Source organism: Psammomys obesus, unplaced genomic scaffold, assembly GCF_907164565.1.
Source record: "Psammomys obesus unplaced genomic scaffold, mPsaObe1.curated_primary_1811, whole genome shotgun sequence".
Taxonomy (NCBI): Eukaryota; Metazoa; Chordata; class Mammalia; order Rodentia; family Muridae; genus Psammomys; species Psammomys obesus.
In genome coordinates this window covers 35,630,329-35,645,418 of record NW_026593286.1, presented here as the reverse complement: position 1 = coordinate 35,645,418, position 15,090 = coordinate 35,630,329, and the positions used below count along the sequence as shown (strand labels likewise).

Below are 15,090 nucleotides of genomic sequence, written 5' to 3'. Positions count from 1 at the left end.
GCTTTTTGTTTTACCCATGGAGATTAATGGGTTATTATGGTTTTCTGATATGCTAGCTACAATTTTGATAAATCCCAATTCTGAGAACAGTGTCAACTGGGACTAAATTCTATTACTTTAAGAATGTTTGGATACATTTAAAACTGTTATTTGAGAAGCTGAGTGCCTTAGCATCAACTGCAAAACAGCATTTATTAGAAATAGTTATGGAGGAACATTTTATTTCAAATCTCTTTTGCCTAGCAATACGGCATATGGTGGCAAAGTGTCTCAAGCCAAATGAACACTAACATGATCTAGAAATGTATTTTTGAAAGAAAGGCAGCTTTCTCTTAACGAGCCCATGATAGCTGTTAGGGAATGCTCTGATACATCAAAATGTGATTTTAAAAATGTATTAGCGTGCTCTGTTTTCTTTATGATGAAAGAATACAAACAAGTAAAAGCAGTTTTCAAAAATTAAATATATACTTGTATTCATGACAAATAAGTACAAACTAATAATTCCAGTCAAAAATTTTAGTCATTCTATTTTTTTCTGGCCCCATTATGGTATACAAATAAATAGCCCATATATCTTTTCCAGAATTCTATAATTTGTTTTCTCCTGGAATATCTTCCCACACCCAGTACTTATCTTTAACACAGTAACACAATATGAGTGTCATTCCTCTTGAGGGTCCCAACAGTAAACACAGCTTTACTAACAGGAGAATAACTGCACTTATAAAACACCTATGAGAACTGTGCATGTAACCTCTATAAAATGTAAAGTTACCCACATTCCCACAACAGGAAGTCCATGATACTTACAAACAAGATTCTCAAAGCAATGTACAGATAATGCCTGTAACCCCTCAGGCTGTCAAATTAAATGTTAATCCAAGGGCTTTACCACCCTCAATTCCACTTCACTGTATTATGTTTTGATTAGTTATGGTCATAAATCAAGGAACAAACAATGGTGTGGAACAGTCCCCAAAGCAATTAAAATGGAGGAAATCCTTTCATCAAATTAGGAAGACCTGTCAATGAGGACATGCAGTTTCTAAGAGACCATAGAAAATTTTTTTTTTCTTGATATTAATAAGAAAATTATGCATCAGTGAAAATGCAGGCTTAGAAATATAGTATTGAGAGTTTCAATTTATGGTATCTTCACTGATGAGGGAAAGTGGGATTCTCACCATTAAGGAGAGCTGAGCTCTCTGTCATTGCTGATGACTCCCTAACCAAGCTTAGTGTTTAGTGGCTCTGTACAAGTAAAAAGCAGTGGGGGGAAATACGAGATATCTGTAACAAATGCCATCCTATAAAGTAGTTGATGGATGGAAGAGAGTCTAATGCATTTTAAATAAATGCATGTCATCCTATCACATATAGTGAGTCTTAAAAAATTATTACTTAGATGCACAGTCCTTGCAGTGGTTGACATGGCACTGTGGAGGAAGTCTGATTTAGAAGCTGCTTCTACTTGTCAAACGATGGAGCCGCTGTTAGTCGTAGTATAATGTCCCATTGACTTTGGTACATTCAGTGCAAAATATTTCAGGGAAATTTTTTAACCTTTATAAAAATAAAAGGCCCTTTAGTTCCCTTGAGCGTGCTTGAAAGGGTACATACTAGCAAGATGCCCAAGTAAGCATGGAACATGGAGATGTTGAGGTGGTACATACAATATGGTAGGTAGGTAGGTCCTTATATACATTTTAAAGAACAGAAATGTAATGAACCTATAAAAAAATAAACAGAACTCACTGTGTACATTTTTCTGATATGCTGTGATTAATTGCTAAATATTTTTAAATTGTTTTCATGCATTATAAAGCATAAAATCTGTCATTAGTAATTCATTGAATAAGTTTGTCTTCAGCCATAATTAGACACATACCACTTGCATATACATTGTCACAGACCACCTTATTGCAAATCTTTAAAGTTACCTCATACTGACTTGGTTTCGTTTTCACTCTTGTCCTGTGAAGGTTGAAACCTATAGTGCACACCATGCAGGCACTCATAAGCAAGAAGTGAATATTCTGTTATAACTTAGGGCTTAAACACATGTATTTTCAGGAAACGTATTTTTTTATGATATTCTTTCACTTGCGCTAATTTAGAGATTGGGTCAGTGCTGCCAGTTTCGCTTCACAGAAGTGTTTCAAGATTCTCCCGACTCTCAAAAGCCAACATGGAGTTGATAATGTGCAGATCTGTCTTTATCTTGGAACATAACAAATGGGAAAGGTTTGGCAGTCAAGAACTGTTGATTGAAAGACTGTTGGGTTGTTCCATGGGCACCAAGCTTACTCCAATCCTTCCAAGAGGACTCACAGCCAGTCCCGAAACACAGGAGCATGTGTTCCCAGAGAGCAGCACTCAGTTTCTTTTAATGGAAGCCTAGGCTTGAGACTACCAATGCTATATCACTCTTCTGGAGGATGGCTTCTGAAACTGCCTGTCCACAAAAAGATGAGCATCATGCTTCCAGGTCACTCAAGTCCAAAAGTACTGGTCTCTTCAACTGCTGTCAAGAGTTTTTCATAAAGCATGGAAAAGGAAGGGTATGGAGGAAGATCCAGGCGGTTAAAACAAGTGTGGGCTCTGCAAAAAGAAGAAATATGGCATAGTTTAGCAGGGGGGCTGGGTAAACAAAAGTGTATGTACGAGCATGTAGGTATAGTGAAGGTGTGTGCATGTGTGTGTGTACTTGTAGAGAGAATATCTTGGGTATTGTATGGAAGCATTGCATATCCATTAAAAAAAATCTCTGGCCTATAAGAAAGGGTAGAATAAAAGGTGGGACGCAGGCAGAAAGGATTCTGGGATAGAGCCAGGAGCGGGAGATTCATATGGAAATATGTGAGGAAGACAGACGCACAGTAACTGAGCAGAGGTAACCAGCCATGTGACAGAATGTACATTAGTATAAATGGGTTAATTTAAGTTATGAGCTAGTCACAGAGGAGCCTAGCTGTATGGCCTAGGTATTTAAATATATTTGGAGTCTCATGAGTCATTATTCTGGGATCTTGAGCCCATGAGGAAAAACCACCACTCTAGTATTTGTATTAGGAGTGCTTCTCTTACATATTCAAATTTACCATTTTCAAAGTTATTTGGGGAAAAGTGAAGATATTCCAACTTAAAAGTTCAGGGTTGCAATTTTCTTAGGAAAGTAGGACACATATATTTTCTTTACACGTCAATCTTTAGAAGATATAGTTTATGTATATTATTGCTTGCTGAGTTGTATGAAAAAGAAAAGCCAAGTTTAGTCTTTTTTCTTCCTCTCTGATCAAAGACAAGAATAAAGGCTTTACAAAGTGATTCACTTTGATTCACTGCCAGTTTTGTGGATGTCCCTTGGATAAAAGTGTGGCTCTTGGTCAGGGAAGGGCAGCTACTGTGTCTGAAGACCAAACTGTGGCTCAGAGTTTGGGGAAAGTCCCTGGCTAGACTTGTCTAAGGATGCCATTGTGAGTGCTTTGAATTCCCTGCCTTCTCCCTGTTCATAACACATTAAAATGCCCATTTAATTAAAGTTATGTACAGCATTCTTTTTCAGAGATACCTGCACTTTTGCCAAGATGAGAGGTGGGGGTGATTTCCTGTTATTTGCACCTGATTCACAATGAAAAAAAAAAAGTCTACAAATAGTACATCTTATCAGGAGACAGATCTGCACTTTTGACATGGGATAGGATGTACCCTATCCTGAATGCACAACAGTTTGTTTGCTGGAGCTAAGTAGTTTACACTTAAAAAATGACTCTGAGGCAACATGTTATTGGAGGAGCCATGATTATTTAGTAGGATCTTTGTAAAAAAAAAAAGTAATGTGCAAATAGTTGTTGTTAAATCATTTCTTACTTGTCAGATAATATAATTCCTATTCCTATAGGTAACATTGAATTGGGGGAAGATTAAAATTTGGGGAGACTTGGGGTTGAATCCCACTTCTACCAACCACACCACCTATGTGATTTAGAGTGTCTTATTAGAATTCTGAGACTCAGATTTTTACCTGTAGTGGAGGATTAATAATATAGTAAGGTAATTTATCTTAGAAGGGTGTGAGTTCACCAAAATAACAGAAACACATTTCATAGAATGCCTGGTACATCACATTGTGTTCTACTGAACAATAATAGGTGCATTGTTAGGTACATTTCCTTGTCATCAAGAGGACTCTATCATGATTGCCCTCAATAAATTTCCCAAAGATAACAATGACCCATGGAAAACATGACATAATTAAGAGTAATAAAGCAGGTGTGTGTTCACATGACTTATTAGAAACAGGAATGTGAGGGGCTCTGTTAAAATAACACTGATGGCTCAGGACTTCCACTCCTGATACCTCAACAGCTGAGACACACTGGTGGGAATCACCTCATTAACCTTTCAAGGCAAACTCTAAACAAAACAAAGTAAAAGTCAAATATCCTAGAATTGCATTTAACATAATTCTTCTGATATCTCCTCATGAAGCCCAGCCCTGAAACCTAAGGCAAAAATTTTACTAACATACTACAACAGGGTCCCAGGGATAGTTTAAAATCTATCTGGTGTGAAACTCAGGAAAAAACAATAAATAATAATAATAATAATTCTGAAAATAAAAAATAAATAGTTTCAGCTGGGTTCAGTGGCACAGGCCTATAATCCCATCACTCAGTAAGGCAGAGGCAGGAGGACCTCTGTGAGTTTGAGGCCAGCCTGGCCTACACAGCTAGTCCAGGACAGCCAAGGCTACACAGAGAAACCCTGTCTTGAAAAAAACAACAACAAAACCAAACATAAAGGTTTCATTTTTCTTCCAGAGGAGGTGAGAGATAAATACAGAAGTGAAATATGCTTTGAGCAGAATAACATGTCAAGCTTTGTGTGACAGGGAATATTCATTATCCCATTTGACTGAAATATGGTAGTTCATTGGTTTTTGTTTGTTTTTTAAATTTTTCATTGCTTTGTTTAACAAGTCTACTTATTCTTTACACTCACTGTTTTGCCTGCCTTTTCTTTGCAGTGCTTTTATTGTGTAAAATTTACCATTGTGGCTGCTTTTAAATGTCCATTTCTGTGGCATTAAGCGCATTTACATGGCACAGTGGTTACGCCTGACTGTCAACTTGAAAGGATCTAGAATTACCTGGGAGGCAAGCCTCCGGGGCTGTTTATCAGAGGTTGCCGGGATTAGGCCAGCCTCTGGAAACGTCTATGAGGGATTATCTAGTCTGGACTGGTTGAAGTAGAAGGGCACACATTCACTAGGAGAGACGCTATTCTAAGGTCTCAGTCTGTGTGAAAACGAGACCGTGAGCTGAGCGCTAGCATTGACTGTCTGCTCCCTGATGGTCAGCCACCACAAGACCCTGCCACCATGACAAAGATGCCCCTTGAACTGTAAGATAGGCTCGGCTCTCCCTCTCTGAAGCTGCTTTGCCAGGGCATTTCAGAACAGCAGCAGGAACTGGAACTAAAACACATGGATCAGCAACTGACATCATCATCCAGCTCCAGAATGTTTACAGATGGCAATTGAAACTATATCCACCGAACAGTAAGTATATCTGTTTTTTCCTCCTCCTGCGCCCCTGGAACTCACTGTTCTGTTTTCTGTCTATGATTTTTACTACTCTGTGTACTTTAACTAGCAGAATCAACATATTTTTGCATTGTGTCTGGCTTATTTCAATTTGCATAGTGTTTTTAAGGTTCATGTTGTAACCGTGGCTCAGAATTCCCTTCATTCTTAAAGCTGAAAAATAATTCCACTGTATGTGTAGACTATGGTTTGTTGATCTATTCATCCATTGGGTGGACATGAGTTTGTTTCTACTTATGGCTATTATAAATACTGAGGCAATAAACAGACACATGCAATTCTGTTTAAATCACTGTTTTCAGTCTTTGGGAAAGAGATCCTGAGTGTTATGGCAACATGGTATATTTACTATTTTTTAAAAGCCACCACACTTTTCCATAATGGTCTCATATTTTCCATTTATATCAGCAGTACACAGGAGTTCTAATTGCTTGATATCTTCACCAACACTCATTTTCTACAGCTTATTTACGGTCCTACTTAGGGTTTCTATTGCTAAAATGAAACAGCATGACCAAAGCAATCTGGGGAGAAAAGGGGGTTTATTTGACTTAGACTTCTACAATATTGTTCATCACTAGAGGAATCCAGGACAGGAACTCAAAACGGGGCAGCAACCTGGACCAAGGAGCTGATGCGGGGGCCATGGAGAAGTGCTACTTACTGGCCTGCTCATCATGACTTACTCAGCCTGCTTTGTTATAGAACGCAGGACCACCAGCCCAGGGATGGCACCACCCACAATGAGCTGGGCTCATTTGGACAATGTAGCATTGTCTAATCTTTCTTAATAAAATGGACTCTCTTGTTACATTTGAAGAAGCAAGCTGCCATGAATCCCACAGCCTAAAGGAATGAATATCACAATAACCTAAAAGAACTTAGAAACACACCCTTCCCTGATTAAGCCTTCAGATGAGAAAGAACCCAGGAGATACCTGATTTCAGTCTTGTGAGGCTTAGTAGATAATCGCATTAGGCCATGCCTGGACTCTTGTACCAAGAACACAGGGAGACAAGAAGTGGATATTGTTTAAAACCACTAAGTTTGCATGATTTGTTTTGCAGCAATCAGAAACTAGTAATAAGTGTCAAGGCCATCAAACATCCAAGGGAAGGTATGGAATGTGATGATGATTTGAGCTGATACAATCATGAATCAAGGATCAATACTGAAGCAAGGCAAACCAACAGCAATTCTGTATGTCTCTTTTAGTTTGTAGTAAGTATATTTGGTATTGTATCTTATCTAGGAATTTCTCCAAGCCTGGACACTACAGTTCTCAACACAACTGGAAATATTGTACAACTGTGTATGTGTGTGTGCGTGTGTATGTGTGTGTGTATCTGAAAGAGAAAGACAGACAGACAGAGACAGAGAAGCAGAAACACACACACAAAGAGAGAGAGATAGAGAGAGAGAGAGAAACTGTAGCCTAGGATAGCTTGGAACATATAATGTAGTTCTTAGACTTCCAAATAATCTACCATTTCATCTTAGAATTTTTGTTTTGTTTTGCTTCTCCTCAGTCATGAGACATATTTACCATGACTGCTCCACAATCTAATGCCATTGTTGTTTCTCTGGTTACATCTGGGCTAACTTTCCTTCTGGATAAACAGATCCTCTGGAGAATGTTACACGAGGCTAGAGACAGCCTACATTCTGGAGAGCAGACTGTAGAAAGATTAAATAGTTTTCCTAAGGTCAAAGCTAAGTAAGTGGCCCAACAAAACCTAGTATTTCAACCCTGGGTCTCCTCAAGGAAGTCCACAATTCAACTAAAAACAGGGAGATGTTATTGCTCACGGGCAGCATTTTTTTACTCATTTAATACCATGCAACCTCTGCCTGCGAGCTGCAAGCCCTCACCACTCTGCATGCATTTTGGACCATAGTCACATGTGTCGGTGGAAAAGGATTGGAGGGGGAAAAAAGCTTTAGGGAATTTTTAAGGAACTACTCAGTACAGTATGCAGTAGCTGTAGGCACAATGGTCAAGTCTGGGTCAGTCCAGAAGAACCTGGGAGATACCAGGGGATTTTTAAGTGATCAAACTGTCAAGCTGACTCTCAGGCTTACCAGAGAACAGAGGTCCTCAGTGGGGCATTTTAAAGTGCCTCACCATCAGCTAAGGAGAGCTTAGGTTTTGACTCTCGAGAGTCTGACTCAGATGGTTTGGTGGGGGGAGTTCCTGGTGATCTGCATTTTAAGGTTCACTCCAAATGAGCCTGATGTAGGTGGCCCCCACCGATGGAGAGACATCAAGCCAACTGGAAATACAATATCTAAACTGGGTGTCCAATCTGACATTCTGTGTGCTTGCAAATGTTTCCAAACTGCACACAAACAAGCCAGCATTGCTAATAAGGAAATTGAGGAACAGTGTGGTTAAAGAAGTTGCCCAATATTTACCATCAGCTTGTTGTATGAGCCAAGTACAAGAAAGAAAGGCAGAAAAAAAAGACAAACAAAACAAAAACTTCTGAGGCTTTTCACACTCCACCCCCCACCCATTCCATGTCCTTAAAAAGCTAGTAGAAAATACCAGGCAGGCCTCCGGACTGTGTTGATATTGGCAGCAAGAGCGCACCCAGCTTTTCAGTCTCAGTAAGAGAATGTTTTTTTTTTTTTTTCTTTTTTCAAATCTCCCAAGGCCAGCCACCCTGAAGCCATAACGAGTTTAGCTCACTTCAGTCTATGCAGCCAGAACCACTCTGGGAAAGCAAGCCTGCACCCATCCTTGGGAAACCATGCTGGCATCAAGACCAAGATTCTCAAGACCTCCAGATCTTCGGTCTGATGTAATGACTGTCTTGGTGCTTTCTGGATTTTCCTGATGGTAAGCAGGGGCCACAGGCTTGCCCTCTTTCCATTTCCCGTGGTTAGCCAGGTATCTAAACCCGGTAAGCACCACAGTTATGTTTTCACAAGATACTCAGTTGATTAATGTATCAAGTCTCTGTCGGTGTTAAATGTACTCACTGGTTCACTTATTCTATACCCAAAAGTGAATTTTTTGTACAAGCACCCAAAATGCAAGACAAAGAAGAAATTTAAATCAAGATTTTAAAATGAGAAAGGAAGAAGAAACCTTAAATCTTATCTTAAATAACAGGTGTAATACAAAAATAAAATATGTTGGCATTAAATAAATCCTTTATGTATTTATTATAAATAAGAATGTGCCAACAAATCTGATTTGCAGTGATGTCTCTCCCTTCACACCTCAGTTTTCTTATTCCTATTTACACTTTTTTCATCAATACATTCATCAATCAAAACAAATACTTAAAAACATCCTGGAGGCTGAGACCCTCTGTGAGTTTGAGGCCTGTCTGGTCTACAGAGCAAGTTCTAGGATAGTTAGGGCTACACAGAAAATCCTGTCAGGGTTGGGGGTTGGGGACTATGGAGAACAAAACCTAAACCAACCAACCAACCAACCAACCAACAAACTAACCAACGAACCAACTAACCAACCAACCAGAACCCCCCCATCCCAAAAAAAAAACCCAAGCAACAAAAACAACCATCTTAACAAGTTACGCAAGGATCCTGGAGACATATCATTTCTCAATGTCAAAATTTCTTTGGCAATGTGCATGTTCGCAGACTGACTTATCAAGTCTAAACTTTACGCAGTTTCCAGTGTCTGAGAGAAGTGGGCGTGCTCACACGTCTATCAGCTGTTGTGTCTGGAAGAGATAATCCTTGCCTTCTTTGTTGCATATTCAGGGGTTCTGCTCTCACATCTCCACTCCTGTTCTGGCTTTTCAAGTTCCCAATTCAGGGACCAATGGGTGTTCAGGAAGAATCTAATCCTTTCACTTCTAGAATCTCGCTAATAGAAAAATAGCCATATTATCTTCTCCCTGAAAGGTCCCATATCATGAAAGTATGTCATGTGCATGCAAAGTGTCTCTGAGGATCAAAACTTAAATCTTCAACTTGCATGTCAGTGCTTCACTTGCCAAACAAATGCTCACTGTACAGTTAATGCATGCCAAGCACTGAGCTACTCAGGGAGTGAGGAAGAAGGGTCTGGTCTGTCCTGAAAGAATTCCCAGCAAGTGAAGCCTATGGGTCATGCAGCCTGTGCTCTGTACTGGGGAATCTGCCTGGGGCAAGTAGTTCTAAGACCCAGCATGCGTTTGGCTCTGTTTGATAAACCATTAGTCCCAGATCGGGGCTGTATTTTCCCTGAAGACGAAGACACCTTTGTCTAACTAATCCAAAAGATTCCTGTGGTTATTTGTAGTCCAGCATACAATGATAATACAATGAGTTACAAGTCTGTTCAGCAATGTTGGGGAAGGCTTTTCGGAGGATACTGTCTATGCCAAGGCTGGAAGGCTCTGTAGGTGTGCCGGGCTTTTCTGGATCAAGAAGAAGGATGGGAACAACAGATGGCCTGGAAGCCTGGGATAGAAAGCATTACATCATCAGCAAACTAGAGAAGTGCAAGTGACAAGGGCCAAAGCTGGACAAGGCCAGAGGGCAGGGTGGCCAGAGGGAGGCCTGTGTGTCCATGCAAAATCCTTTTTCATTTATTTCATGGCTGAAAAAGAACAGTGGTTGAGTGTACAAGAAGAGGGCAGAAGTGCCGTTAAACAAGGCAAAGGATATAGGATCTAGATAAAGAACAGAAGATGAACCATGGCTTGAATCAGCATGAGAAATCCAAAGTTACCAATCACCCAACGTGACAAGGTTCAGTAAAGTTACCCAGTGCCAGTTTTCTTAGTCTGGGTAGCATTACTATCACAAACAAAGGTATAATTTGCTATAACTTAATATTTTTAATTCTTTAAAAATGTTAGGGCTATAGAGATGGCTCAGTGGTTAAGAGTGCTGTCTGCTCTTCCAAAGGACCTGGGTTCAATTCCCAGCACCCACATGGCAGCTCACAACTGTCTGTAACACCAATTTCAAGGGATCTGATACCTTCACACTAAATACACATAAAATAAAAATGTTAATTTCTCTAGTATCCCCATTAATTACCGGCTTTATTTTAAACAAGAAGTTTAAAATAAAAATACTTGTTAATACTATGTCACAAATATCTATGTAACCTATGGTAGCATCCTGCAAATTCTGACTCAGCCAAGTGATCAATAAACACAAACTAATGGGATGTAAATCTATGATATTTATTACCCTAACTACTTGTTTCTCAATAGTATTTGGTGAACAAAAATACTAATCATTTGTTCCTGTAAAGACTACCATTTTTTTCCGTATGTTTTAAGGTGAGCTGGATAGAGATCAATTTGAGTGTCACATAAGTACCTGCTCAAAGCAAGTAGTAGGGAATTAGATCTGTCACCTAAGTCTTGTTCCAGTGTCTCATGAGGTCACTGTAGTGAAGATGCCTGATGTATGAGAACAGGGTGAAATGCTACTGCAGGGAGAATTCCTGTCCTGCAGAGAAATATTTCAAACTGTGCATTCCAAGCAAGCTCCGTCTTCACTCCATCTACTGACTGCTGTGTAAGCCTTCACTTACTTTGTGTGCATGACCTCATTTAGACTAATGTGAATGCTATATCAGCCCTCAGCTTTTCAGATGAGCATACAAAGCTGAGTTAAAGAACATTCTACAAACAATATGCCTTGGATGTCTGTGTTTAGCTCATTTTGAAGATCAAAGCCATATGAAACTCAAACAAGGTCTTTGTTCGCACAGGGTTATATTCTAGCAGTGGGGGTGGGGTGGGCTTGATGAGTGAGTTAGGGTAACTCCTCTGACAGAAATAAGGTGGGCCACATGAAGTGACAGGAGCACTGACTGGAGAAGCCAGATGGGCCCTTGTGGTGGGGTAGCATCTTAGCTGAATTCTCAGGGATGAGAAAGCAGACATGGGCAGCAGGTCCCACAGTCTTCAGCCAGAACTGGATTGTTATGCTTAAGAGTAGCCAAGAGGCTAGTGACTAAGGCCTGTGTGGGCTGAGTCAGGGTCTGACTAGGTCTCCCACCTGCCAGTGCTTGGGAAGGAGTCTGAATTTTATTTAGTCACCTGAAGGCTACAAGTAGAGGAAAGAGAAACCCTTAAGAAGGAGATGAATAAATGTCGGGTAGGTGGAACAGGAGGAGTCTGGCTGGCCGCCTGCTGCAGTGATCCCGGTGAGAGGTGAGTGTGTCACAGAGAAGGCTGGTGATAAGAGATGGACCTAGTTTGTGCTCGTGTGAAGCCAAAGGAAAGGAATTCTTTAACAGTTATGCTGTCTGTTGCCCACCAATATATACATAAAGGATGACTTATGAAACAGCTCTCAAGGCCTGTTAGTTTAACTTGGACTATGTCATCTTTCACTGCAGGTAGCAAGGGAACCTCTTCATTACAATTTTGCAAATTCTTTCGGTGATTTTCTTTTTACCTGGGCCCATTTTTAGATATCCATCCTGTCCCCTCCTTTTAAGACAGGGACTGTGAAGCTGGTCTTGAACATTGAACCCTCTTGCCTCTGCTTCCTGGAATTGCAGGTAGGCACCACCTGGCTAGTTTCCCAATCTACTTTTATAATAAATGACCTACCTCCCAAAGTAAAGACCACTCCAAAAGATGGATCACATCCACACACGTTAATAAGCTGATAAGTTCATTAAATGGAAGAGTAAAGTAAAATCTTTAAGTATTTCTGTTATTCAGAATTGAGTGGGAGGGCAGGGGGAAAGGTGTTGAGGACAGACATTGTATTAGAAAATATGTTATGAGAATCTATCATAAGCCACTCCCACATTAACAGCCACCCCAGACACCAGCAGCTAGACAGATTCACAAAAGAAGTGGTGCCGAAAGGTGTCTCCAGGGCTTATTCTTTTTTTTATTTTATTTATTTATTTATTTTAACTGAGCAAAGAGTTTCGGGACTCCTCTGTTGTTTTCCTATCTACTAGCTGAAAGCTCTCCTCAACAGTAGACAAGGCTCTTTCACTGGAGGAGGAAAACTGCATTATTGATGGGTGACCTTGCAGAGCAATATTTAAAGACATGGAAAGAGGTTCATAATTAATGGTGTGATACCCAAAAAGCAGCTTGTAAAAAGCTTGTGCAGTGCAATTTTTATCTTCAAATTAGTGCACGCATGTATGACGTGAGCCTCTGAAAGACGAGTCAAAGCAGATACTCCTGTTACCAGAATTTACCTCACTGTTGGATTTTTGACTGATATATATGTGCATACTTTCTACACACTTAATGTATTTTGAATTTTAAATATGTTCCTTGGCATGTTGGCAAAAAGTTTTCATTTTATAACAAAAATAAAAGCTAGAATTTTACAGTGAGAAAAAGGTTCTCATTAAAAGAGAGAGAGGAAAAAACTGTATGATCTCGGGCCTATTTCATTGGGTGAGCATGCCAATGATGCCAGCGCTCCTGAGAGTGAGGCCAACGCGGGGATTGCATACTCAAGGTCAACCTGGGCTCAAACTCCACGAAATAACAGTCCTGTTCTACTGTATAAAATTGTTTCCTTGAGACACCTATTTCATGGTGAGCTCTTATATTTGTTTTCCTAACTTCTATAATTAACATTTCCCCCTTTGTCAAACCCCACCCTTCCACAATCATTGCTGCTTTCCAAGTCTCCTTTTCCAGCCCCATTGGCAGAAATCTCAGATGAACTCAGGAGCTCTGTATGCAGCTGGGAGAGAGAGGACTGTTTATGCTTTGTAGAGATGTGAACAGTCTTTTTTTTTTTTTTTTTGGACTGTTTAAGAGGAAATGCCATAAAGTGAGTTTACTCTTCACTCATAAAATCCATCAGAGCTCCAGGGGGTAGGAAGTCTTCTACAGAAATGCAAATGCGGAGCTAGCCCAACCAGCAACCACAAAGCAGAGGAAGTGCAGTAATATGTTAAGGCTGCTGGTCTCCATGGAGACACCACTGAGAAATCTACTCTCCATCATTATTTATTGGTTATATCACTCATTACTTTATTACTGCCGAAGAGTGGGGAAAAGTCATAGATAGGACTTGTTCTGGGCTCAGAGACTACCATATACACTTTAATACATTTCTTGGAGCACGTTTGATCAGAGCTACCCAGGGCTACCAAAAAAAAAAAAAAAAAAAAAAAAAAAAAGAGTTAGAAATCACTCTTGCTTTCTTGGAAGGTTGAAAGATGGAACAATCTGTTTGGAAAGAAAGACCAAGAGCCTCTCTGTCATCCCCTGGCTTGCAATGACAGCTTGCTGTCCCTCTTCTCAGCCTTCCAACTCTGCAGGTTCTAGGCTCTCATGCAAAGATGATGCCATGCTTGTAAGAGGAAGAGCTTCAAAAAGTATATTAATTATTATACCAAATATTTATATGTATTATTAGTGAGGAGGACATCCATCTGTTTTATCTAGTAGATATGTATACCATCACGACTTAAACGTTGACACAGAATCACTAGGAGGGAAAAGAATGCACTGGAGCTGACCGGCTTGAGACAGACCGTCTCCCAGCTCTGTGACTCACATGCACCAGGAAAGAGGAGGAAAATGGCTTGACTGTATATGCTTTGGTCTTAGGAGTACTAGACTCAGTAGTATAAAATAATGTCTTTAGGTTGGAACCCATTTCACAGATCTTTTTGCACTCAAGTGATACTTTAACTCTCACAGAGGGCAATGACCAGGGTATCAGTGAATAAATTGCTTTATAGGTAAAGCTATATTACCATTCACTGAAATTGTCTTATGCTGTTGTGTATGTGTGAGAGAGAAAGATTTCATCTGAGTAGTCCAGTAGCTACAGAGATTAAGGATTAAAGACTTAAAATCAAACAAGAAGGCATACACTCCCGGAGGACTTTCCAATACATTACCTCACTCAAGTGTTAGAAATAATCTCTGAGCCCAGCCTCATTATTTCTATTCTCTGAAGATGGATAATAATACCTTTATTTGTGTTATAATCAGAGTAGGACCAGGCGCTACACCAGAAGACAGGAAGAATGACAATAGCTGTTACCCAACTGTGCGTTTGCAATGATTCTAGGGAACATCTCCATCTACAATGAGTCAGCGCGAGAACCTTCTAGAAATACCAGGGGAAGTAGAGATGCTAGTGCAGACAGCACCAAGGACTCTGCAGCCACCTTTAGTGTTACCTCTTACTGAACCAAACCCAAGATAACTACCCCTACCAGCTGAAACCTGAAGTTTAGAAAGCAGTGGTCCTGGAAATCCCAGAGTTCGATGGTGACCAAGTGGAAGTGGAATCCAGGACTTCTAACTTCTAGTCTTCCACTTGTTTCAGTGTGAGGCTGCTCTAATTGCAGCTGGGGGTGACGGACACAGCTGCCACAGACAGCAGCAAACACAGAGCCAGTGAACAAAGTGTCTTAAGCAATGGCTTGAGTCAGCGCAAGACAGAAGAGGATGGGGCTGTAAGCAACTAGCTTCCTCTGCCCAACAGGTTTCAGGAAAATTTCAGTGACTGAAGTGTGAGCAGCAGCTATATTATCATTATTGCAGTC

The 15,090-nt window shown here is 40.2% G+C and overlaps 1 protein-coding gene across 1 annotated transcript in view; it reads right to left on the bottom strand.

Annotated features, from left to right (window-relative positions):
* Nucleotides 1–214: 214 nt before the first annotated feature.
* The window catches only part of Hecw2 (HECT, C2 and WW domain containing E3 ubiquitin protein ligase 2), a 158,041-nt gene continuing 143,165 nt past the window's right edge, over nucleotides 215–15,090 (bottom strand). Inside the window, exon 28 of the mRNA XM_055616959.1 lies at nucleotides 215–2,604. Coding sequence (XP_055472934.1) covers nucleotides 2,493–2,604 — 112 coding nt within the window. The 3' untranslated portion in view covers nucleotides 215–2,492. The remainder of the gene's footprint in view (nucleotides 2,605–15,090) is intronic.